The sequence below is a fragment of the Lepus europaeus genome, chromosome 22, assembly GCF_033115175.1.
Source record: "Lepus europaeus isolate LE1 chromosome 22, mLepTim1.pri, whole genome shotgun sequence".
Taxonomy (NCBI): domain Eukaryota; kingdom Metazoa; phylum Chordata; class Mammalia; order Lagomorpha; family Leporidae; genus Lepus; species Lepus europaeus.
Genome location: NC_084848.1, coordinates 36218860 through 36243491, shown reverse-complemented (window position 1 = coordinate 36243491; position 24632 = coordinate 36218860). Strand labels below are relative to the sequence as shown.

The following is a 24632-nucleotide window of genomic DNA, read 5'->3' as shown; positions in this document are numbered from 1 at the left end:
GCAGAGTGGATAGTGAGAGAGAGACAGAGAGAAAGGTCTTCCTTTTTGCCGTTGGTTCACCCTCCAATGGCCGCTGCGGCCGGTGCATCTTGCTGATCCAAAGCCAGGAGCCAGGTGCTTCTCCTGGTCTCCCATGTGGGTGCAGGGCCCAAGCACTTGGGCCATCCTCCACTGCACTCCCGGGCCATAGCAGAGAGCTGGCCTGGAAGAGGGGCAACCGGGATAGAATCTGGCACCCCGACCGGGACTAGAACCTGGTGTGCTGGTGCCGCAAGGCGGAGGATTAGCCTGTTAAGCCACGGCGCCGGCCCACTGTCAGTTTTTTACAAGTTAACTTCTCCATCTACCTAGTTCTGAAATAGCCTGGTGAAGTGTAGAGATGGAAAACATCCAAAACGTGATCTAGCGAAGAGAGTTTTTTCTTTGATTTGTATGTGTGTTGCATGTATACAAATAAGTAATACACCAACGTATGTGTGATAATGAAAGCACTTCAGCCGGCACGTGGCTCAACAGGCTAATCCTCCGCCTTGTGGCGCCGGCACACCGGGTTCTAGTCCCGGTCGGGGCACCGGATTCTATCCTGGTTGCCCCTCTTCCAGGCCAGCTCTCTGCTGTGGCCAGGGAGTGCAGTGGAGATGGCCCAAGTGCTTGGGCCCTGCACCCCATGGGAGACCAGGAGAAGCACCTGGCTCCTGCCATCGGATCAGTGCGCTGCGTGGGTCGCAGTGCGCCAGCCACGGTGGCCATTGGAGGATGAACCAACGGCAAAAAAGGAAGACCTTTCTTTCTGTTTCTCTCTCTTTCTCTCTGTCCACTCTGCCTGTCAAAAATTAAAAAAAAAAAAAAAAGCACTTCAGACAGTTTATGAAAAATGGGATTAAAAGATAAGTTTATTTTGGTGCCAAGAAAATTTGAAATCTATGCATAGTTTTTGCTTAAGCATTTTCATAAAATGTTTGAAGGTTCCTTATAAACATGGATTCAAATTTTTTTTTTGCACCAAAGCTTATTTTTTGTTTCCTGTGAACTTTTTGTATGTGTGTCTATATGAAAATATTTGAATAACTTTCCTGAGTCTTTGAAAGGTGAAGATGTCATAATACTTAACCCCTACATAATAAAGCACACAACTCCCAAGGATCACTTTTTTTTTTTTTTTAAGATTTATTTATTTATTTGAAAGGCAGAGTTACACAGAGAGAGGAGAGGCAGAGAGAGAGAGAGTCTTCCATCCGCTAGTTCACTCCCTGATTGGCTGCAATGGTTGGACCTGTGCTGATCCGAAGCCAGGAGCTTCTTTCAAGTTTCCCACGCAGGTGCAGGGGCCCAAGGACTTGGGCCATCTTCTACTGCTTTCCCAGGCCATAGCAGAGAGCCGGATCAGAAGTGGAGCAGCCAGGACTGGAACTGGCGCCCATATGGGATGCCAGCACTACAGGCGATGGCTTTACCCACTATGCCACAGTGCCGGCCCCAAGAATGACATTCTATGTTAGTACAATAATATCACACCTAGGAAAATAGAAATGATTCCATAATACCATCTAATATGCAGTTTATTTTTAAATCTCCCCAGTTATCCAAAAATTTTAAAAATTGTGTATCTTTTGACAGGCATTGGGGGGAGGGAAGAGGAAAGGGAGGGAATGAGAAAGGGAGAAACTCACATCTGAGGGTTCACTTTTCATCTGGCCTTCTTGCCATGCCATGAACCAGGAACTCAATCTAGATCTCCCATGTAGGTGGCAAAGACCAAATACTTGAGCCATTACCTGCTGCCTCCCAAGATCTGCGTTAGCAGGAAGCTGAATTAGAAACCATGAGTCAAACCCAAGCACTTGATAAGGGATGCAGGCATCTTAACTGGTATCCTAACTGCTAGCCCTCTACCCTGTGATTTTTTTTTAAAGATTTACCTATTTATTTGAAAGTCAGAGTTACGCAGAGAGAGGGAGAGAGGTCTTCCATCTGCTGGTTCACTCCCCAGATGGCTGCAATGGCTGGAGCTGTGCCGACCCAAAGCCAGGAGTCAGGAGCTTCCTCTGTATCTCCCACGTGCGTGCAGGGGACCAAGCACTTGGGCCATCTTCCACTGCTTTCCCAGGCCACAGCAGAGAGCTGGATCAGAAGTGGAGCAGCCAGGACCTGAACCGGTGCCCATATGGGATGCTGGCATTGCAGGTGGCGGCCTTATCCAGTACGCCACAGCGCCAGCCTCTGTTTTTTAAGACTTACTTATTTACTTGAAACGCAGTTACAGAGAAAGATCTTCAGTCTTCTGCTTCACTCCCCAAACGGCCAAAATGGCTGGGGGTGGGCCAAGCTGAAGCCAGGAGCCAGGAACTTCTTCTGAGTCTCTCATATGAGTGGCAGGGGTCTGAGGACTTGGGCCATCTTCTGCTGCTTTCCCAGGCACATTAGCAGGGAGCTGGATTGGAAGTGGAGAAGCTGAGACTTGAACCAGCAGCCATATGGGATGCTAGTACTGCAGGCCGTGGCTTAACCCACTATACCACAATGCTAGGCCTCCCAAGTTTCTGTGTAAGTGTTGGATTGTTTGTTTTGGTGTGTGTGTTTAACCAGATCCAATCGAAGTTCCTTTCACTCAGGCCATATTTAAATTTTCAAGAGCAAATCTCTTGGGACTGCCTTGTGACTGTTGCTGGTGGCCCTTCTCATAACTTCATGCAGCAGCCTTTCTGAAACCCAGCAGGTGCTCGAGGCTGTCATTCCTTCTCCCAGGAGAATCCTATCCCTTCCATTAACATGGTTACGAACTGTGTGCCTTGGTCCCAAGGGAAAGGAACCTATGGGCCTTTGCTGTTTTATGCAAAAGAAAATTATCTGTTGCTATGGGACTGTTAAACAGCCTCTGAATTGTATGGGTAGGCAGCTGCCTTGCCCGAGGGGGCTCTTATGCAGACAGGAGAAATGAGATAGAACAGCCACTTCCTTTGGGATGGGAAGGAAGCTGGAGAGCCTAGGGAACGTGGAGGACCAGGGCCAGTGAACATGCTTTACATCTCCATGTTGAAGCTTGAGAGCCAGAGCGTGTTCAGAGATCTTCGTACTTACGCAAGTGAAAAAAAATTGTTAACCTTCGTTCCCCTGTATTTATTTAGTTATTGAAAAGCAGAGAGAGAGAGAGAGATCTTTTGTCCTCTGTTTGCCCACAGTAGCCAGGGCTAGGCTAAGCTGAAGCCAGGAGCCCAGAACCCAATTCACATCTCCCATGTGGGTGGCAGGGACCTAACTGCTTGAGCCATCACCACTGCCTCCCAAGGTGTGCATTAGCAGGAAGCCGGAGTTGGAGCCGACCTGGGACCGGAACCCAGGCCCTCCAATATGCTATGTGGTGTGTTACATAGAGATGTTGGGGGGCCTGGAGGTCCAGGTTCTTGCTGCTGATGCTGAGAAGACCTTAAGGATGGGGCACCAAGGTTTATGGACAGAGCATAATGACACACCCCGCAGGCAGGCTGGGAGGGGAGCAGCTGCCCCGCCCAGGGCTGCAGGTGGATTGGAGGCACCCTATACTGGCAGGAAGGTCCTTTGGGAGTTCTCAGTGGGGTCTTTGTTGGCTCAGGTGCTGTAACAGACATTGTATGTTTCGTTAGCATCTCAAGTCTCCTCCCAGGAGGGTGGTGTTTTACTATTAGGTTGGTCCGAGGTCAAGGTAGCTGCTGGATTTGGAAAAACCAGTTTTTGCTCATCTGCCCAGTGCAAGGAGGTGGCTGGGGTCCGGCTGCATATTGGTGAAAAGGGCCTGTTTCTTGTTTATAAATGTTTGCCGTGTGCCAGGTCGCCAGCCTAGGCCAAGTACTTGCCTGTCCTGTCTTCACCAAGGAAGCTCTCGATCCATCCTGCCTCAGGTATCCTAGCCGCTGTGCCAACCCACCTCCCTGCGTCCACATGTACAGTGAAGATTTTAAAAATTTTTAGGAAGGAATTTAAATATAGGCCTTGCAGTTGTTATGACTGCTCCCCCTAACTCTGTCCGAAGGCTAAATTTCCCTTTCTTTACCAGTGTTTTAGAGGCCCTAAGACCACCTGTAGGCTCAGTGACTCTCTACAAGAACTGTGGTTCTAAGATGTATTACAGTGAAAGGTTATAAAGCAGAACCAGCAGAGGGCAAAGGGGCGTGGGTAGAGCTGGAAAGGAGCGCAGAATCAAGCTGCCCGAGTCCACTCTCGGTGGGCTGTAGGGGAGGAGAGAGTCCCCTGACCCCCGCCTACCTGAGGTTCTCTGGGTGGGGCTGTGTCAGGTGGACTGGTCAGACTGGAGAAAGACAGGTGAGCGAGGGAAAGAGATGTGTTAGCGTGTGCACACAGGTACACCCGGGAGCCCCCAGGGGTGAGTAACCCAAAGGAATGGCTCCATCGCATCACAGCCTACATGGAGAAGAGGGTTTGGGACTTCTGAGCAGGGGAGCAAGTTATGGGGAGATAACCAAGAGAGGTGCTGTAATGGAGAGTCAGGGAGTGCGGTGTGGGAAGCAGTTACGTCGGCCCCTTCTCCATGGCTGAGAACAGTCGCCCTCTTCCTGGTTCACAGGAAAAAGGCACTTTTTATACACAGGGTTTTCCTTTGCAAATATAAATTTCCTTTACAAAATGAAAACCTTGTGCCTGGTTTTCCTGCATCTCCTGGTTCTCCATGGCGTTTAGCTTAAAATCCTCTGTATGACAAGTGGCGTATTCCGGAGTGGCCTATTGGGGCACCCTGCATTCCTCCGGCGTGGTACCGTGGTGGCGTGTGCACAGTGGTGTACTCGAGGGCAGCTCCTTGGAGACTTGGAGTCTGCAGTTTCACTGGGAGCTGGTCACACGGGCACCCTCTGCCTCACACATCTCAGAAGGGAGGCAGCTGGTTCAGCATGTTCCAGAACACCCCCAAAACTGATTGGAGGATTTGCTCAAGAACCCCCCAAAACTGAGTCCGCTTGTCCAGTGTGCAGCAGGCGGATCAGTAGGTATTTGTTGCAGAGTGGGGAGCCAGCTGTTGCTTAATTCCTGGGCTCCCCAAGGCGTCAGGGGTAAAGGTTCTTAGAGATTGACACTGGGGAGGAGAGGTGTGTGGTTCAGCTCAAGTCCGAGTTCCTGGTTGGTCTAGTGCTTGTGGCCCCTCCCTCAGTGAGACGTTGCTTGTGGGAATTTTGATGTTGGCAAGCTGGGCTCCAGTCAGTCTGGGGGCTACGCACAGGCTGTGGTTACTTTTTTGCTTGGGGCCAGAGGTTCCTGGGAAAGCAGCCCCTCCCGACAGGACCAAACATTGAGATGTTATCTGTCCGGGAGATAAATGACCTCAGGAATCTGGCGATTAGGGACTGGGTAAGACCTGGGGTACTACTCCCTGAATTCAAAATGTGGGCTAATTTTAGTAAGAGGTTGATTTGTGATCACAAAAGCAGGGAAGCTAGGGGCGGGAGACTGGGAGACCATGGGAGACCAGGGCCTGGTGGTGTCCCACCCGAGGCTCTGTGTGGGGGCTTGGTTTCTGGCGTAACCCACATGGTTTAGGCACAGTGAACCTTTCTTGTCAAGTAGGTGAGACCCTTTCTGGAGGCTTGCCAGTGGCCAGCTTGGGATCAGGCTTTTTGGCAAGGCTTTCTGTCTTTCTTTTTTTTTTTTTTTTTTTGATGGCAGAGTTAGAAAGAGAAATGTCTTCCTTCCGTTGGTTCACCCCCCAAATGGCTGCTATAGCCGGCGCACCGCGCTGATCCGAAGCCAGGAGCCAGGTGCTTCTCCTGGTCTCCCATGGGGTGCAGGGCCCAAGCACTTAGGCCATCCTCCACTGCCTTCCTGGGCCACAGCAGAGAGCTGGACTGGAAGAGGAGCAACCGGGACAGAATCCGGTGCCCCAACCGGGACTAGAACCTGGGGTGCCGGCGCCGCAGGCAGAGGATTAGCCAAGTGGGCCACGGTGCCGGCCCTAAGCAAGGCTTTCTAAGGACAGTGGCCAGTTAATTTGTTCTCTACGTGACTGCTGTTTTCTTCTCTTTGAGCCCTGCGAATCGGAACAGACTGTTTGCATCTTCCCAGCAGCACATTCGCTCAGATTTTATGCGGCATCAGCAAGCTTTGTGGGGCAGAGGGGACACAAAAGAGGATGTTGCCTATTTTGGGGATTGCTTTGGTCTCCTCATCCCCAGATGAATACTTTTTTAACTTCTTTATTAATCCGCAACTATTTGTTTAAAAAAATTGCAGGTGTATTACTAATTTTTTTAAGTTGTACTCTTAAAAAGTATACTATTCTGAGATGACCTTCTTCTATTTTTTTTTTTTTAATTTATTTGGGAGAGTTTACAGAGAGAGGTGGGGGGAGAGAGAGAGATCTTCTATCTGCTGGTTTACTCCCCAAATGGCTGTAATGGCTGGAGCTGGGCTAGTCTGAAGCCAGGATCCAGTAGCCTCTTCTGGGTCTCCTACATGGGTTCAGGGGCACAAGCACTTCAGCCATCTTCCACTGTTTTCCCATGCAAATCAGTGGGGAGCTGGATTGGAAGAGGAGCAGCCAGGACTTGAACCGGCTCCCACATGGGATGCCAGCATCGCAAGTGACAGCTTTACCTGCTGTGCCACAACGCTGCCCCCTTTCTCTGTTAAGCATACCAGTTCCGAAATTTTTGCAAATTGTTTATCTGATAAGGAACTTGTATCTAGACTATATAAATTACTATTACAATTCAGTAATTTTTAAAAATGAGCAAAGAATTTAACTAGCCATTGCTCCAAAAAAGTGAGCAAGTGTCCAATAAGCCCATGAAAAAGATGTCCAACATCGTTAGCTATGAGAGAGATGCAGATCAGAACCACAAGGAGTTACTGCTTCACACCCACCAGGATGACTGTCCTCAAAATCACAGATAATGACAGCTGTTGATGAAGAAAGTGGGACCCTTATACACCTGCTGGTGAGGTTATAAGTGGTACCACTGTCCGACCGTTCTTTGGAGTTAAACATTGTGGGGAAATTAGTTACATGAAGCAATTCAAAGATGGTGCCCAAAGGAAGTAAGGTGGGCGGAATCCAATGTTGTTTACCACTAAAACTAATTGGCTATGCAACATCAGGGGAGGTAACAAAACTAGTAACAAGTGTATAGACATATGGCTAGTCCTATAGAAATCACCCCGTAAAATGACCGTTTAAGTGATTGGTTGGTCTTTAGTCCTGCCCCAATGACTCTGCAGTTTTGTGCTCTGTTACGCACGAAGTAAACGAGTTCTTGCTAGACTTGGCTCCCTGCTGCGTCTGATTGTCTCCGGGAACAGGCGAGCGGCGCACTTACCTTTCCTCGGACCCAGTCCATCCTTGTACAGGTGGACTAAGACCCTGCAAAACATGGAATCAGCAAAGGATTGGCAGTGCCATTCCTAGAGATGGGGGTGGGGGGCATGTCCACCCCAAAACTTGTACCGGAGTAGTCTGTAGGTGGTATCTTTACTCACAAATCATAAGAGTTGTGGCTGACACTCCTGAAGCAAAATATAGGTGAACAAGAGAAAAACATACCACGTCTGTTTAATCAAAGTTTTATGTCGCATGGGAGCCCTGGGAAATAAAGACCCATGGCAGGTGTTTGGTGCCGTGGTTAAGATGCCATATTGGAGTATTTTGGTTCAAATCTCAGCCCCATTCCTGATTTCAACCTTCTGCTGATACTGCACCCACGGAGGAAGTGGTGGCTCAAGTAGTTGAGTGTCTGCCCTCCACGTGGGAGACCTGCATTGAGCTCCAGGATCTCCTGGCCTTGGCCGACCCAGCCCTGGCAATTGTGGGCATTTGGGAAATGAACCAAAAATAAAAGCTCTCTCTGTGTGGCTCGCTGTCTCTCGATAAATAAATAAATACAAATTTAAAAAAGGAAGTGACCCAGAGGAAATTGTCTATTCTTGTGCTCCGGGTCGATAAAGAATGGACAGCCTTGTAAAAATATGATTGGATTTTATGCATAATCTAATGGTTTAGACTGACGGGAACCCAGCAGGGCCTGTCTGTTCAGTCTTCTTGGCCTCCCTCTGTAGTGCCTTTCCTCCCAAGAATGGCACAGGATCCTTCTAGAATGAGAACGTAAAAGGAGAAGGGAGAGGTTTTATAGCTTACTTCAGGGGAGAAGAGTTCAAGTTTCTGTGACCTGCCTTGGTGAGAATAATTCTGATTTCTGTGACTCACTTTGGGAGAAACAGAAAGATGGGAGATGGTCAGAGACCTTGCTTTTGAAGCCCTTCCACTGTCCTTTAGTTTTGTTTTTTTCTTTTCTTTTCTTTTTTTTTTTTTTAGATTTATTTATTTGAAGGGCAAAGTTAGAGAAGCAGAGGCAGAAAGAGAGATGGGGAGAGAGAGGGAGGGAGGGAGAGAGGGAGGGAGGGAGAGAGAGAGGAAGGGAGAGAGAGAGGGAGGGAGAGAGAGAGAGAGAGAGAGGTTTTCCATCCCGATGGTTCACTCCCCAGATGGCCACAACCACTGGAGCTATGCCGATCTAAAGCCAGGAGCTTCCTCTGGGTCTCCCGTGTGGGTGCAGGGTCCCAAGGACTTGGACCATCTCCCACTGCTTTCCCAGGCCACAGCAGAGAGCTGGATCAGAAGTGGAGCAGCCGGAATGCGAACTGGTGCCCATATGGGATGCTGGCACTGCAGGCAGTGGCTTTACCCACTATGCCCGAGTGCTGGCCACTTTAAAATACTCAGCGGGGACAGGCATGTGATGCTGGGTTAAGGCACCACATGAACACCAAATCCCATATCAGAGTGACTGGGTTTGAGTCCTGGCTCTGCTTCTGATTCCGGCTTCCTGCTAACGAGTACCCTGGGAGGCAGGAGATAATGTTGGGAGAAGTGTTGGATACTTAGGAGTCGTGAGAGACCTGGATGGAGTTCCAGGCTCCTGGCTGCAGCCTGGCCCTGCTCTGGCTGTTGCAGACATCTGGGGAGTAACCCAGTGGATGGAAGATCTCTCAGTCGATCACTCTCACTCGCACTCTCACTTTTTGCTGCCTCTCTCTTGTTCTGAAAATAATAGAAAAATAATAAAAAGTAGTAGCCACGCCAAAGTGCCCTCCTGGGAGTTTCATGTTCATTTATAACAGAATGTATAACAGCCAAAAAATGGAACCTGCCTACCTGTCCATCAACTGATAATTTGATAGACAAAATGTGATGTGACTGTGCAATGGAATGTTGTTCAGCAAAGTCCTATATTAATATTAACAATATAGTATTAATAATATAGTAGAGTGTGGGTGCCTTGTGCAACATCGATGAGTCTGGAAGATGTCACACCAAGTGAACGACTCCAGGCATGAAGATCCACATGTTTGGCTCCATCTATGGGAAGTTCTACAATAGGCAGATCTGCAAGTGGTAGAAGGTGGATGAGTGGTTAACGGGAACTGGGGAGGAGGGGCGATTGGATTGATGGCCCAGAGGTGTGGGATTCCCTTTGGGGTGTTGAGAATGTTATGAATTGAGGTGGTGATGGATGCACCACTCTGTGAGTGGCTAAAAGACATCGGCCCAGACCTTTAAAGCACATCTGAATGTTTAAAAAAATTATTTCAATGGCAGAGGGGCAGCTCTCGGCTGCTGGTTCACTTCCCAGTTGCTTGCAAGGGCTGGGATTGGACGGAGGCCAGAGCAAGGAACCAGGAGCTTGATCCAGGTCTCCCCTGAGGGTGGTGGGAACCCAGCTACTTAAGCCATCACCACTGCCTCCCAGAGTGAGTGCTGGCAGGAAGCTGGAGTCAGAAACTAAAGCCAGGGGTCAAACCCAGTATTCTGATGTGAGATGTGGGCATCTTAACTGGTAGCCTAAACACTCGCTCCCCCGTGCATTTTAATGAATGAATTGAATGGTGTATGACTTGTGTCTCAGTAAAGCTGTTAACAGATACACCAGTTCTTTGGAGAAAATTATTTGGCCATTATGAACAGCTGTTGTACTTGGGTATTTTTTTTTTTTTTTTTAGAATTCAGACATGTCAGTTACTAAATATCTGTATGAACCTTGTTACTAACTGCATTGAAATAGACCCTGCTTTGGGGTTGACACTGTGGGGTAGCTGGTTAAGCTGCCACCTGCAACATTGGAACCCAATACAGGTGCCTGTTCGATTCCAAGCTGCTCTACTTCTGATCCAGTTCCTTGCTGATACACCTGAGAAAGTAGCAGAAAATGGCCCAAGTGCTTGGGCCCCTGCACCCAGGTGGGAGACCCAAGAGAAGCTCAGGGCTCCTGACTTTGGCCCGGTACAGCTCCAGCTGTTGTGGCCATTTGGGGAATGAACCAGTGAATGGAAAATCTCTCTCTCTGCCTCTCTCTGTAACTCTGCCTTTCACATAAAATAAATGAATATTCAGAATGAAAAGTTTTTTATTTTTATTTTTTTTAAGAATAGGGATGACTAAATCCAAAGGAAAGGAGATTGTATAGAGAATACTTTAAGCAGCTTCCCCCCCCCCTTTTTTTTTTTGACAGAGTGGACAGTGAGAGAGAGAGAGACAGAGAGAAAGGTCTTCCTTTGAGTTGGTTCACCCTCCAATGGCCACCGCGGCTGGCGCATCGCGCTGATCCGAAGCCAGGAGCCAGGTGTTTCTCCTGGTCTCCCATGTGGGTGCAGGGCCCAAGGACCTGGGCCATCCTCCACTGCCTTCCCGGGCCATAGCAGAGAGCTGGCCTGGAAGAGGAGCAACTGGGACAGAATCCGGTGCCCCAACCGGGACTAGAACCCGGTGTGCCAGCGCCGCTAGGCGGAGGATTAGCCTGTTAAGCCACGGCAGCTTCCCTTTTCAGTGTAACGTGTTTCTGTGTTGCTGTCAGGTATCTTGTTTAGAAGTTAACATCCACGTTTGGTCCTCGACCGTTTCTGTACCCAGGTGGGAGCTGGAGATGAGACGTTCCGGACCGAAGGTTTTCTCCTTAGGTGTCTGGCTCAGGATGCTAACGAGAAGGCAGGCTCCCTTCACCCTAACGGGTTAGGTCCTGAGGATTGGAAGAGGCTCGTACTGGGGCACAGGAAGCGAGTCTTCCTCCCACTTGGTTTTGTTAGGTTGGGAATGCATCTGCTTGCTCAGCTCTTACTGGTCTGCCTAGGCAGAGCTCCCTTGGAGCATGTTCCTGGGGTGTGCCGCTTCCATGTTGCTCTGTCCTTTCTAGTTTACAGCCAGGAAGGCCTGACACACAAGTGCAGTCTGTGTTCTGTGTATGAGTGTCTGGAACGGAACAGGAATTAGGAGGAACCTGGGGCAGCTTTCTTACTTCCCCAAACACACGCAGGTCTGTTTTTTGAAGCATTTAAAATTCTTAAGCCAAACTCATGTTCAAAGATAAACATCAAAGCATCTCCTAAAACCAAATATAAATGAGAAGTTTTTTGCCATTTTATTTTATTTTAAATTTCTATTTATTTCTACTTTATTTGAAAGAGAGAGATCAGTCTTCCATCTGCTGGTTCGCTCCCCAAATGCCCATAACAACTGAGGCTGGGCCAGGTTGAAGCCAGGAGCCAGGAACTCAGTGTGGGTTTCCCACATGGGTGTCAGGAACCCAAGTACTCTAGCCATCACCGGCTGCTTCCCAGGTGCACTAGCAGGAAGCTGGATCAGAAGCAGAGGCAGGACTTGAGCCCATGTTTTGTGATATGAAATGTAGATGTTCTTTTTATTTTTTTTTAAGATTTATTTATTTGAAAGAGTTACACAGAGAGGAGAGGCAGAGAGAGAGAGAGCGCGCGCGAGCAAGCGAGCTTCCATCCACTGGATGAGCCAATCCGAAGCTAGGAGCCTGGACATTCTTCTGGGTCTCCCATGCAGGTGCGGGAGTGGGCCATCTTCCACTGCTTTCCCAGGCCATAGCAGAGAGCTGGATGGGAAGTGGAGCAGCCAGGACTTGAACCGGCACCCATATGGGGTGCTGGTACTGCAGGCCGCAGCCTTACCCGCTACGCCACAGTGCTGGCCCTGAAATGCAGGTGTTTACGTGACATCTTAACTGCTGCACCAAATGCCCCTCTGTGGTTGCAACTTTGGGTGATTCCCGGCGTGGCTCCCCTCCTCATCACAAGGAATTCTTGCACACTCGCCAAAAGGACCAGAAGCTGTGACTCAGTGTAACTCAACACTTAGAAATAAGTGACACATTTCTGAAATTTCCCGGGGAGAGACTACTGTGTCTTGAAATCTCAAGGAGGTCGCGCGTTACTCCGTGGACCAGGTGTGCTGGTGCTGGGACCTGACGGCTTTTGAGAGTCTTTGCTTTGTGGGGCCGGGGAGTCTCGTGTGTGATGTCCGACCTGGTGCGCCGTTTCCTGGGTGTGCTGACGGTCGGCGTTCTTCTCATTCCCGTAGACAGCTCTCATGCTTTTGCTTAGACCGTTCAGTCTGACGGTAAGTATGAGCCTGAGGAGAAGTGAACCGTGTGCTTGAGGGAGGCCACACGGCCTCAGAGGACAGGCAAGAAATGAAGCTTTTAAGTGTGGCGATTGGGGGGAAAATCCATTTTCCTGCTCCCTTTCTAAATTCTTGGAAGCTCTTTAAGAAAAGACAGATTGACCAAAGAAAAAAGTTTGGTAGCAGGTCTGCCTCACTGCCAGCTTATGTTAGCGTCTTCAGCTAAAGACGGAGGAAGGAGGTTGCAGGCAAGGCGATGGGTTAGGAAACGCACAGTGAACTCGAAGATCTGTTGCCGGTTGATGTCACTGCCTTCCCCTGTGGTTCAGGGTCCTGATTCTCTCCCAGGTAAAGAGGGAGACCTCCCTTCAGGGGAGGTCCTCTTTCGGAACGTCAGCTCGGCTTACAGAAGGCTAGCTTCTAGCCTGGTTTCAAAGCTGCTCCTGTGTCTGCAGTTTCTGATGTCACGGAGGCATATTTGGGGGTGGCATTTCCTGGTTTCCCACACACGGGAAAGGGATCTGTCTTTACCTCCTCCCTGAGTGGCTGGTGCCAGGGACCCAAGCACCAGCACTGACGGGGAGCCTCCCTCTCCTGCCCCTGTGCTGAGGCTGCCAGCACACAGAGCCTGCAAACCCAGTCTCACCCTATGAAGTACAGCACCATGGCAGCGCGTCCAGCCAGCGGGCATCGTGGCAACGGGAAGGCAAGGTTGTCGGAAGTCTCACCTGTCTCTATTTTCTCTCTCCCATGTCCTGCGTCCTTACCAGGCAAAAGTAGAAGAGAAGATCCAAGAAGTCTTCAGCTCTTACAAGCTCAACCACCTTGTACCAAGGTAAGCCCTGGGTTGGAGTTGGAGGAGGACTTGGGGGGACACCAGCCCCACCCTGTGGGTGGAGCCTCTCCTTCTTTGATCCTTGCCTTGTCTGAGCACAGGGGAGCCTCCGACTGGTGTTGCCTGACCTGTGGCCATCTGGGCGTGGCGCTTGTGACCCCAGCTTTTCACCTGTTAGAATCCTGGGCGGCAGAGGTGCTCCACTTGAGCATCTTGTGAGGCCCGGATCCTGAGGCCTGAAGGCACAGAGGGCTTTCAGGCTTTTGTGCTCTCCCGGCCCGCTGCTCTGGGGTTCCGACAAGAACTCCCAAGTTCCCCTGTCTCGGTTTGCACTTTGACGCAGAAAGGAGAGCCCAGGGCACGGCACAGGAAGGAGTCCTTTGATGGAAATTATTATTTGTCTGGAAAAAATGTCAGAAATGTGAGCTTCTCCCAGCCTCGTCTTTGTTCGTAGCTGTGCAGCAGATCCTAAGGGTGAGATTTCCAGTGAGAAATAGAACGCCTTTTGTGTGCCTCTGAGCATAGCAAGTTGAACTTTTCTGGGCCCTGGGAGGTCAGGAATTCCAAAAAGAAACCATAAGAACTTCATTATTTAACTTGAGCCTTTGTTTTCTCATTTCCCTGATGTTTTATTATGTATCACCTTGTAATTTCTTAAGGTTGTTTCACTCCTTTATTAGTATTTCTCTTTAATCACCAGTTATTTCTCTGAGACCATCCATTTCAGCCATGATTCATTCAAAACCGTGTGTGGTCATCTTTTTTTTTTTTTTTTTTTTTTTGATTTATTCATTCATTTGAAAGGCAGAATTAGAGACAGAGAGAGAGATCTTCCATCTGCTGGCTCACTTCCCAAATGGCTGCACGGCCGGAGCAGGGCTGCTCTGAGGCCAGGAGCATCTTCTTGGTCTCCCCCATGGGTTGCAGGAGCCCAAACACTTGGGCCATCTGCTGCTGCTTTCCCATTAGCAGGGGCTGGATTGGAGGGGGAGCCACCAGGACTCAAACAGGGGCCCATGTGGGATGCCAGCACTGCAGGTTGAGGCTTTACCTGCTGTGGCACAGCGCTGACCCTGTGTGGTCATCAAAAAAAAAAAAAAAAAAATCATTTATTTGAAAGGCAGTGTGACAGAGAGAGGGAGAGACAGAGAAAGTTCTTCCATCCGCTGGTTCACTCTCCAAATGGCCACGACGGTTGCGGCTGGGCCAGACTGAAGCCAGGAGCCAGGAACTCGTCCATCGAGGTCTCCCACACATGCTTTCCCATGCTCATTAGCGGGGAGCTAGATTGGAAGCAGAGCAGCAGGGAGTTAAACCAGCGCTCTGATATGAGATGCTGGTGTCACAGGCAGTGGCGGAGCCTGGTGCACCGTAACACCGTTTGGTCTTCGTGCTAGAGCACTTTTCTTGAAGAGTCTGTGTTCAAAGGTGTGGCCAGGCTGCTGGCTGAGTGATTCACTCTGGTTGGGCTGTAGGGCCTGCAGGCTGGCCTAACGCGCTGGCACTGTCTCATCACTTCTCCAGGTCTCTTACCAGACTAAGTCCTGGCCGGCCAGCCTCTGATTCGTCTTCTCCCAGGGGCGTTACAGATGTTGCAGCCTTGCTTGCTTCCGTATCTTTTTTTTTTTTTTCTTTTGCCATCATTCTATTTTGCTACCATTTCCTTTAAAAAAAATTTTTTTTTTCCTATTAGCCAAAGCACAAAATGGTTGGAAGAGATGTTTGCTTGTAGAGAAAGACGAGTGGGAAGGTTGACTTGATCTTCCTTCCCTGGCAGAGGAAAGGCAGCAAACACCAGCTAAGCAGAGGGGCCTTCCCCCAAACTGCTCACCTCACTCTGCATCAACCCAAGGCTCAGAACTTAGTCAAGTGAGTTACTCCTGTTGTCACAAGCCACAGCTGGAAGCTAGGAAACAAAGCCATTTGTCCCAACAGCTCGGGAGAAAGGAGCTCCCTGACACATGATGGCATCCAAGGCGCTACCCCTGCCACCACCCACAGTGTGTACAAGCTTGGCTCCCCCAGAGGTGTGGCACATGGTGATGGGCAGGGTTGCTCTAGGGCGGGGCTTTGTGTCAGGTGACTGACAGGAGTTGGCTCAGCTCTGTCTACTGTTGGGGGCTCTGTGGATCCCTGTCCTCCGTGTCTCCCACAGGAGGGACCACTGATTATTTCATGTTCCCTTTTCATGCAAAAATTTACTTATTTATTGTTGAAACAGAGCAACGGAGAGAGGGAGAGACTGAGAGAAGCAGGTATCTTCTGTCTCTTGGTTCACTCCCAGATGGCTGCATCAGCCAGAGCTGGGCCAGGCCAAAGTCAGGGCCAGGAACTCCATCGTGGTCTCCCACATGAGTGGCAGAGAACCAAGCACTCGGGCCATCTCTCACTGCCTTCCCAGGTGCATTTGCAGGGAGCTGGGTTGGAAGGGGAGCAGCCAGGAATTGAACTGGTGCTTTGGTATGGATGCTGGCATTGCTAGTGACCATTTAACCCCCTGTGCCACAGTGCCATGCCCTTGGCCGCCTCCCACTGAGACAGGAAGGGAGGATGGGCAGAAGAAGTTGTCTTGGGGTGTGGGGGTAGAAGACAACACAGGAGTGAAAACCCTGATTCATGGGGTCTCGCATCAGGTATGGGTGGGAGACAAAAGTGCTCCTCTAGGGCTTGGACCCCTGTGAAATAGAAAATCTCAAGGCCCTGAGCCTGTTTCGGGAGCCTGACCTTTCCCCACTCTGTCAGTATTACCTGGGAAAACGAGAGCTTCAGAGGCTGCCAGTGGGCGGTGTTACATGTTTTGGCCAAATGGCTGAGAATAGAAATCCGCCTATCAGTGGAAGGTTGACCAAGCATTGCCATCCCATAGTTAATTCTTGGGTATAAGAATAAACCTGCCAATAGATCAGAACTGTAAGTCATTATTCCGGTTTTAATGCCGAGCACCTTAGCAGTCAACATTTAAAACGTCTGACCGTACACGCAGGAGCAGACCTTCCCTTGGCTAAAGTGCTTGTTCAGGCGCCAGCAGGGAGTCTGGGCCACGGGGCTGGTTTGTGTTTCTGAGGCCGTGATGCTGATCAGATGTGACAGAACCACACGGGTCCAGGGACGCCCGCCGTGAGGCCGGAGCAGGCGTCCTGTTCACAGCCTTCTAGAGCCAAAGCTGGATAGCAGGTTTGGCTCAGATTCAAGGCTGGGAACGAATGTTGGCACACTCTACAATTAATCCCTGTCCCAGAAATGATTTTCCTTTTTTCTAAGGCTCTGAAATGTGCATGGCGTGTGGTATCCTGGAGTGAACTTGCTGGTACCAAGGAACATCTTTAAAAATTTATTTTATTGACTTGAAAGGCAGAGGGCCCCTCCCTCCCTCCCTCTCTCTCTCTCTCTCTCTCTCTTTCTCTCTCTCTCTCTCTCTCTTTCTCTCTCTTTCTCTCTTTCTCTCTCTCTTTCTCTTTCTCTCTTTCTCTCTCTTTCTCTCTTTCTCTCGCTCTCTCTCGCTCTCTCTTTCTCTCGCTCTCTCTCTCTCTCTTTCTCTCTCTCTTTCTCTCTCTCTCTCTCTCTCTCTCTCTCTCTCTCTCTCACACACACACACACACACACACACAAAAACACACACAGACAGAGGGACAGAGAAGAGAGATCTCCCATTTGCTGATTCACTCCCTAAATGCCCACAACATTGAGGCCTGGTCAAACTGAAGCCAGGAGCTGGGAATTCAGTCCAGGGTGTGCACTTACAGGACGCTGGACTCGGGAGATGTGGGCTTCCCAAGTGTTGTCTTAACCGCTGCCCTGAACACCGGCCCCCCCCCCCCCCCCCGCCCTGCCCCAGGAACATCTGGATCCTGCTTTGACCAGTTCAGTGTATCAGTGCCCTGCTTTCCTATGAAAATGATTCTTGCCTTCCTCATGGGTTTTCTTGCTATTTCACACCCTTATGAATTTACACATTAGCTTTAATAAGAAACCTGAAATAACCAAACTACGCACCCATACGCTTTCACATCAGATTTATAAATTGTTCTCGCTGGGGCAAAAGCGAGCAAGTGACACGAATGATGGTCCCTAGAGGTTGTGTTGACAGTGATTCTGAGCCAGACTGTTGCACGTGGAAGCTCTCACAGCAGCTCCCACTTAGCCCCTGCTGGGTGCCCATCTCTTCTCTTCCTATAGGCAGTGCCGTTCCAGAATTGCCCAAATCCTGAGCAGGTGGAAGATGCCTGGATCCCAATTGTTCTTTCCCCGGTGCTTACACTCTACCATCACTTTCCCTCCTGCCTTTCTTCACATGGCTTACTGCTGATCGCCTTATGCTCTTTTTTTTTTTTTTTTTAAGATTTATTTATTTATTTGAAAGAGTTAAAGGGAGGAGAGGAAGAGAGATCTTCCATCCGCTGTTTCACTCCCCAGTTGGCTGCAATGGCCGGAGCTGCACCAATCTGAAGCCAGGAGCCAGGAGCTTCTTCTGGGTCTCCCACGTGGGTGCAGGGGCCCAAGGACTTGGGCCATCTTCTACTGCCTTCCCAGGCCACAGCAGAGAGTTGGATTGGAAGAGGAGCAGGCGGGACTAGAACCGGCGTCCATATGGGATGCCCGCACTGAGGCGGCGGCTTTACCCACTACGCCACAGCACTGGCCCCCTCATGCTCATTTTTTGATGAGAGGCTCCTGGCTTTCAAGGGTTTAGAAAGTTCCCAGGGGCCGGCTGGCACCGTGGCTTAACGGGCTAATCCTCCACCTTGCGGCGCCAGCACACCAGGTTCTAGTCCCGGCCGGGGCACCGGATTCTATCCCGGTTGCCCCTTTTCCAGGCCAGCTCTCTGCTATGGCCCAGGGAGGCAGTGGAGGATGGCCCAAGTCCCTGGGCCCTGCACCCGCATGGGAGACCAGGAGAAGCACCTGGCTCCTGGCTTCGGATCAGCGAGATGCGCCGGCTGCAGCGGCCATTGGAGGGTGAACCAATGGCAAAAAGGAAGACCTTTCTCTCTGTCTCTCTCTCACTATCCACTCTGCCTGTCCAAAAAAAAAAAAAGTTCCCAGGGGCCAATGAGACGGAACACCCTGCCCCTTCACCTGTCACTGTCAGAGGCGTAGCTGTCAGGGAGGTCCCGGTCTAGGGGAGGAGGCATGTTTGACGTGTTTATTTGAAGTCGTCCCCTTTTTCACACATTTGGTAACCATGCGTGGAGGATCTACACGGGGCCAGGCAGTCTGCTGGGTCCTGGGAAACAGGAGCGAGACTGGCCTGGCACTGCCCCTGCTCGGCACTCAGTGTCAGGGGCAAGTGGGCGTTAAACAAATGAGCACAACACGGTGATTCTCGGGCTTCTTGAGAGAGTTGCAGGGTGGACCTGAGTTAGACTGGGAAGTCAGGGAGGGCTTCTCGGGGGAAGTGGCATCGAAGCTGAGACCTGTGCGGTAAGTGGGGTTGGCCGGAGTGTGCCAGGCAGAGGGAACAGCATGCAACAGAAAACAGCAGAGCTCAGAGAAGGCATGAGATGAGGTTGGAGGGAACTGGCTAGAGGCATGCTGCAAAGGGACTTCAGCCCCAGTGGGCTCACCCATAGAAATACAGTTTCTGTTGCTGCCCAGTACGTGCATATGAGGGTGTGAGAGGGGCCGGCGCTGTGGTGCAGCAGGCTAAGCCCCTGCCTCAATGCCAGCGTCCCACATGGGCACTGGTTCAAGTCCCAGCTGCTCCACTTCTGATCCAACTCTCTGCTAATGTGCCTGGGAAAGCAACAGAAGATGGTCCAAGTGCTTGGGCCCCTGCACCCACGTGGGAGACCTGGATGATGCTCCTGGCTCCTAGACCAGCCCCAGCCTTTGCAGCTATTGCGGAAGTGAACCAGCACATGGAAGATCTCTGTCTCTGTCTCTGTCTGTCTGTCTGTCTCTCTCTCTGTATCTCTCCATAACTCTGCCTTTCAAATAAGTCTTAAAAAAAAAGAATAGTTTGTAAGGGAATGGGGCACATGTGGTGCAGTGGGTTAAGCCACTGCTTGGGATGCCCATGTCCCATATTGGAGCGCTGGTTCCAGTGCCAGGTGTTCTGCTTCCAATTCAGTTTCCTGCTAATGCACTCTGGGAGGCAGCAGGTGATAGCTCAAGTATTTGGCCCCTGGTACCCACCTGGGAGACCCAGATGGAGTTCCAGGCTCCTGGCCTTGGCCCAGCTCAGCCCTGACCTGTTGCAGCCATTTGGGAAGTGAATCAGCAATTGGAAAACCTGACTTTCCTCTTTCTGTCACTTGGCTGTTCAAGCAGATGAAAGTAAATATATTTGTTTAAAGTTTGTGGGAAATGGAATTAAAAGATAAGTTTATTTTGGTACAAAAAAAGTTTTGAAGTCTATGCATACAAAGGTCCTTGAGGAAGTTTGTGGAAATTTATTATGAAAAGACTACACATGGACTTCCCATTCCTCTCTGCAGAGATGTGTCCTCGCCCCCGTGAACTGACACCCTTGTACCCCGTCCCTGCCCTGCACAGAGCTGGCCTCGGTGAACCCATGACCTTGGGGCTGAGCTGTTGAGGAAAGAAAGCAGGAGGAGCTGGAGCTTTTCTTCTATGACTGCCCGCATTGAAACGACTTCCCTGGAGGTGAACTGAGAGTATAGGACCGGCAGGGGGTGAGCCAGCCTGGGCTGCTGCAGCAAAACACCACAGCCTCCGTGACTCGAACAATAGAAATTTGCTTTCTCACAGCCCAGGGGCCCGGAAATCCAAGATCCGGTGGTGCCGGCAAGCCGGGTCTGTCCTGAGGCCATGTCTTGTCTCGGCGCAGACAGCGTGTTCTTGCGGCTGTGGGCTCTCTCATTCCTGGTGTCTGCTCCTCTTCCTGTAGGGGCACCAGTCCCTGCAGGTTGGAGACCCAGCCTATGGTTGACCTTGGCTGCCTCTTTCGAGGCCTTGGTTTCAAACACAGCCGTGGTGTTGGGGGTTAGGGCTTCACCGGATGGGTTTTAGGGCAGCACAGTTGAGCACAGGATGGTGAGCCTCCCGGTGCAGTTCCTGCCTCACCAGAAGAAGCTAGATCTGCAGGGGACTTCAGAAAGTTTGTGGAAAATGGAATTTAAGTTTTATTTTGGTGTGAAACATTTAGAAATCTATGCATAGTTTTTTTCAGAATACACACTTCCGCGAACTTTTTGAAGACCCCATTGTATGTCCCTTTGATGTAAAAGGATCATGATCCTCTGAGAAGTTAGAGTTCAGTCAGTAGGCAGTGCGGTCCTTGAAGCTCAAAAACACTCAGACTTTTTCCAAGATGTTAGAGTGACACACGTGTGTTAGCATTAGGGTGTGTGCATGTGTGTGCGTGTGTGTATATGATTACATGGCTGAGAATGGACGCCAAGTGTCCAGGTGGACGCGGTCACGGCGGGACTCCTTTTCCCTGACTGTGGCTCTAGTTTGTCTTCAGGTGAAGCTGCAGGAACTCAGTCCTTTCAGCAGGAGCCCGGAGGTCTGGCCCCCTGGGACTGAGGTCGGGGTGGGGTGGGGAGGGGGGCTCACCGTTGTGTCGGTGCAGTTCGCGTCCCTAGGGATCCCGCAGGAGCTGAAGGGACAGGGCACTGATGCTTCCTGTCCTGCACTGTTCCCCGGGCACAGAGTTCCAGGGCTCCAGGTGGTTTCTTTCTTTTTTTTTTTTTTTTTTTGACAGGCAGAGTGGACAGTAGAGAGAGACAGAGAGAAAGGTCTTCCTTGGCCGTTGGTTCACCCTCCAATGGCCGCCGCGGTAGCGCGCTGCGGCTGGCGCACCGCGCTGATCCGATGGCAGGAGCCAGGTACTTCTCCTGGTCTCCCATGGGGTGCAGGGCCCAAGCACTTGGGCCATCCTCCACTGCACTCCCAGGCCACAGCAGAGAGCTGGCCTGGAAGAGGGGCAACCGGGACAGGATCGGTGCCCCGACCGGGACTAGAACCCGGTGTGCCGGCACCGCAAGGCGGAGGATTAGCCTGTTGAGCCGCGGCGCCGGCTCCAGGTGGTTTCTTGTCACATCAGGATCCCGATCGGCAAAGTCTCCCAGTCTCTGGTGGCAGAGAGCATCTGTCTCCAAGGTCTTTGAATTCCTGGTGACTGGAAACTGGTGAGAATGTGTCAAAAGACAAGGGGCAGGAATTCTTTAATTCAGCTCTAAACTTGGCGAGGGCAGTGGGGCAGGTGAGCCCTTGGCTGATGGGAATTCTGCACCAGAAGGTCTGTGACACCCAAGGGGACTGAAGGAACCCTCCCCCACACCGGAGCCCATCCTGTACCCTTCACTCTGCTCGCCCCTCTCCTTAGCCTCTCTCTGATTGGACTTCAGCTTCTCCTTTGACAGCCATTCCTTCAAAGGGACATGTGTCCAGTGAGAGCAGTCTCCTCTCGTCAGTCCCAAACTGACCTTACTCCTGCCTTTTCTTTTTCTTTAAGATTTACTTTATTTATTTGAATGGCAGAGTTACAGAGAGGCAGGGGGAGAGGCAGGTCTTTCATCCACTAGTTCAATCCCCAGCTGCCCGCAATGGCTGGAGATGCCCCTATATGAAGCCAGGAGCTTCTTCTGAGTCTCCCATGCAGGTGCAGGGGCCCAAGGACTTGGGCCATCTTCTGCTGCTTTCCCAGGTCATAGCAGGGAGCTGGACTGGAAGTGGAGCAGCCGGACTTGAATTGGCACCCATATGGGATGCTGGCACTGCAGGCGGCGGCTTTACCCACTACACCACAGTGCCAGCCCTCCGCCCTTATTCTTCGGATAGCAGGACAAGGGAGCTCGATCTTCCTGCCTGACTCGTCTCCATGCCGCGGCTGGTGTCCTCCGCGGGTGTAGAGTGTTCTCCAGTGTGTTAGCATCCCAGAGTGTCGGGCACAGTGGAATTCTTTTGACTGGTTTTCAGATAGAAAGGCGTTTGCCCATAGAAAACCGCACTGTGAGCGGGTCCACTGGGAGTTAGAGACCAGGCGTCTCAGCCCCAAATCCTGTGCTGGTCCTCACCCCTTGAGTGGGTTCTCCTTTGCCCTCACTGCTGCTGTCCCGGCCCCTGCTGCTCCTCCCCGCCCGTCACGGACGTCCTGGCCGTGGTTCTCCGCTGGGCCGGCACGCGGACCAGGAGCTCTCCCCGCAATCCACTCCTCTTCCGTTTCTGCGCCTCCTCCTCCTTCCTGCCCTTCCCATCGCGCGTTGTTCCTGCAGCAGCTCCACTCGCCGCTTCTGCCAAAGCGAAATCGTGGAGGAAAGTTAAAGAATCCCCTAGCGGCGCCCGCTGACCGTCCACACTGCTTGTTTCCACCAGGTCTCACGCCTCTCGTGCAGGCTAACGCATGTTCACCTCCACAGCCTACGCCCTGGTTCCCGGGAAGAGCGAGGCCACCCCTATGCACTCCCAGTCTCCTCTTCCTGCCTCCCAGCCCTCGGTCTGGCTGGCCTCACACTCCTGCCTGTCTCCTCTCCCGTGACCCCAGGCCTCCCCTTCCTCCTGGGGACTCTCCTGGGTGGATTTTCTCTGAGCGCTTGCGTTCTAGGTGTCTCCCTTTTGCCGTCAAACCTGCTCACCTTGCCTCCACCTGAGAGATCTGCCTTCAGCCCCAGTGCCACCCCCGACCCCAGGCCCCCCTCCCAGGTGCCACTTGATGCACACTTAGATTTCGGTTGTGGTCTCCTGCCTCTACTCTCATCCCCATCGCAGTCTGCTGAGTGCAGCCCTGGAGGGGGATCTAGAAAATGCAGATCTGACCTTGTCTTTCCCCTGCCTGAATATATAAAATTTAAAGACTTTGTCATTCTACCTTTCAAATAACTAAGAAGGAGAGACAGATCTTCCATCCACTGGTTCACTCCTCATATACCTACAACAGGGGCCGGCATCGTGGCATAGAGATAAAGCTGCTGCCCACAGTGCCGGCATCCCCATATGGGCGCTGTTTGAGTCCCAGCTGCTCTTCTACCAATCCAGCTCTCTCTGCTTATGGCCTGGGAAAAGCAGCAGAAGATGGCCCAAGCGTTTAGGCCCCTGAACCCATGTGGGAGATCTGGAGGAAGCTCTTGGCTTCCACCTGACCTAGCCCCAGCTGTTGCAGCCATTTGGGGACTGAACCAGCAGGTGGAAGATCTCTGTCTGTCTCTTTCCCCCTCCCTCTCTCTGTAACTCTGCCTTTCAAATAAAATCTTAGAAGTGTTTTTGCTTTTTATTTTTTTTTTATCACCCCAGAAAGAAATTCTGTAGCTGTCAGCCCACATCCTCCCACCTGCCCCTACCCCAGGTGACTCCCAGTCCCTGGCAACCACTCAGTCTACCCTGTGCCTGTTCTGGACATTCCACGCAAATGGCATCGCACAGTAAGCGGTGTTCAGTGGCTGGCAGTTTGTGCTCAGCATACGGTTTTCAAGGGCCGCCCCGGCTGTGGCAGATGACTGTGGTTTTCCCTTGGCGCTAAGCCCACGCTCCCGAGTGCACCTGCAAGCCCCGGGTGACTCATTCCTCTGCACCTCTGCAGTCCGACTCAAATCCACTTGCAGGTGCCGTGGCACCCTCTTCGTGTTTTTTTTTTTTTTTTAAAGATTGATTTATTTATTTGAAAGAGTTACACAGAGAGAGAAAGAGGTCCTCCATTTGATGGTTCACTCCCCACATGGCTATAACGGCTGGAGCTGTGCCGATCTGGAGCCAGGAGTTTCTTCCAGGTCTCCCACAGGGGTGCAGGGGCCCAAGAATTTGGGCCATCTTCTGCTTTCCCAGGCCATGACGGAGAGCTGGACAGGAAGCGGAGCAACTGGGTCTCGAACCGGTGCCCATATGGGATGCCTGTGCTTCAGGCCAGGGTGTTAACCCTCTGCGCCACAGCTCTGGTCCCAGCCCTCTCCGTTTTGCTTGGTCACTCGCGTCCTCCCAGTCTTAGCCTCTGGGAAGGCTTTTCTGCTCCTCCGTGCCTTCCTGTGTGCTGCCAGCAGCCTTCATGCTGCCCTGGGCACAGCCTTGTCGGACAGGGCCCTGTGTGCCACTCCCTGACTGTGTCCACCTCTGGACTGTGCTCTAGGGAGAGTCGGCACGCGCCCCTGTGCTGCACCTCCTGGCCACCGAGCCTCTCGGAGAATCCGAGTCTGCCCTTGCCACTCCCCGAGCGCAATGTGCTCTGCTGCCTTTTCCCTCAGCCCTGCCGCTGCACCTGCCGCTGCTGAGTACCTGTGAGATTCTCTCCTTTACCACCTGTGCTTGGCCCTGCCTCTGACCCTCCCCTGCGTGTCTTGGCTTCACCGGCACTCCTCGTCCTTCTGTGAGCCCTTCGGGTTGGGTCTTCCCATTTCTGTCCAGACTTTTCCTCCCCACGGTCGCCTTCTACAGCTCCACTTGTCACTCGCGTGCAGAGGAGTCTTTGTGCCTGTGGGTGTAACCTGGATCCCTCCCGAGTCTCCCATG

At 51.5% G+C, this 24632-nt stretch overlaps 1 protein-coding gene across 1 annotated transcript in view; it reads left to right on the top strand.

Moving 5' to 3' along the window:
• FNTB (farnesyltransferase, CAAX box, beta) overlaps positions 1–24632 on the top strand; it is a 92368-nt gene that overhangs the window by 17640 nt on the left and 50096 nt on the right. The window contains exon 2 of the mRNA XM_062181381.1: positions 13165–13229. Coding sequence (XP_062037365.1) covers positions 13165–13229 — 65 coding nt within the window. The remainder of the gene's footprint in view (positions 1–13164; positions 13230–24632) is intronic.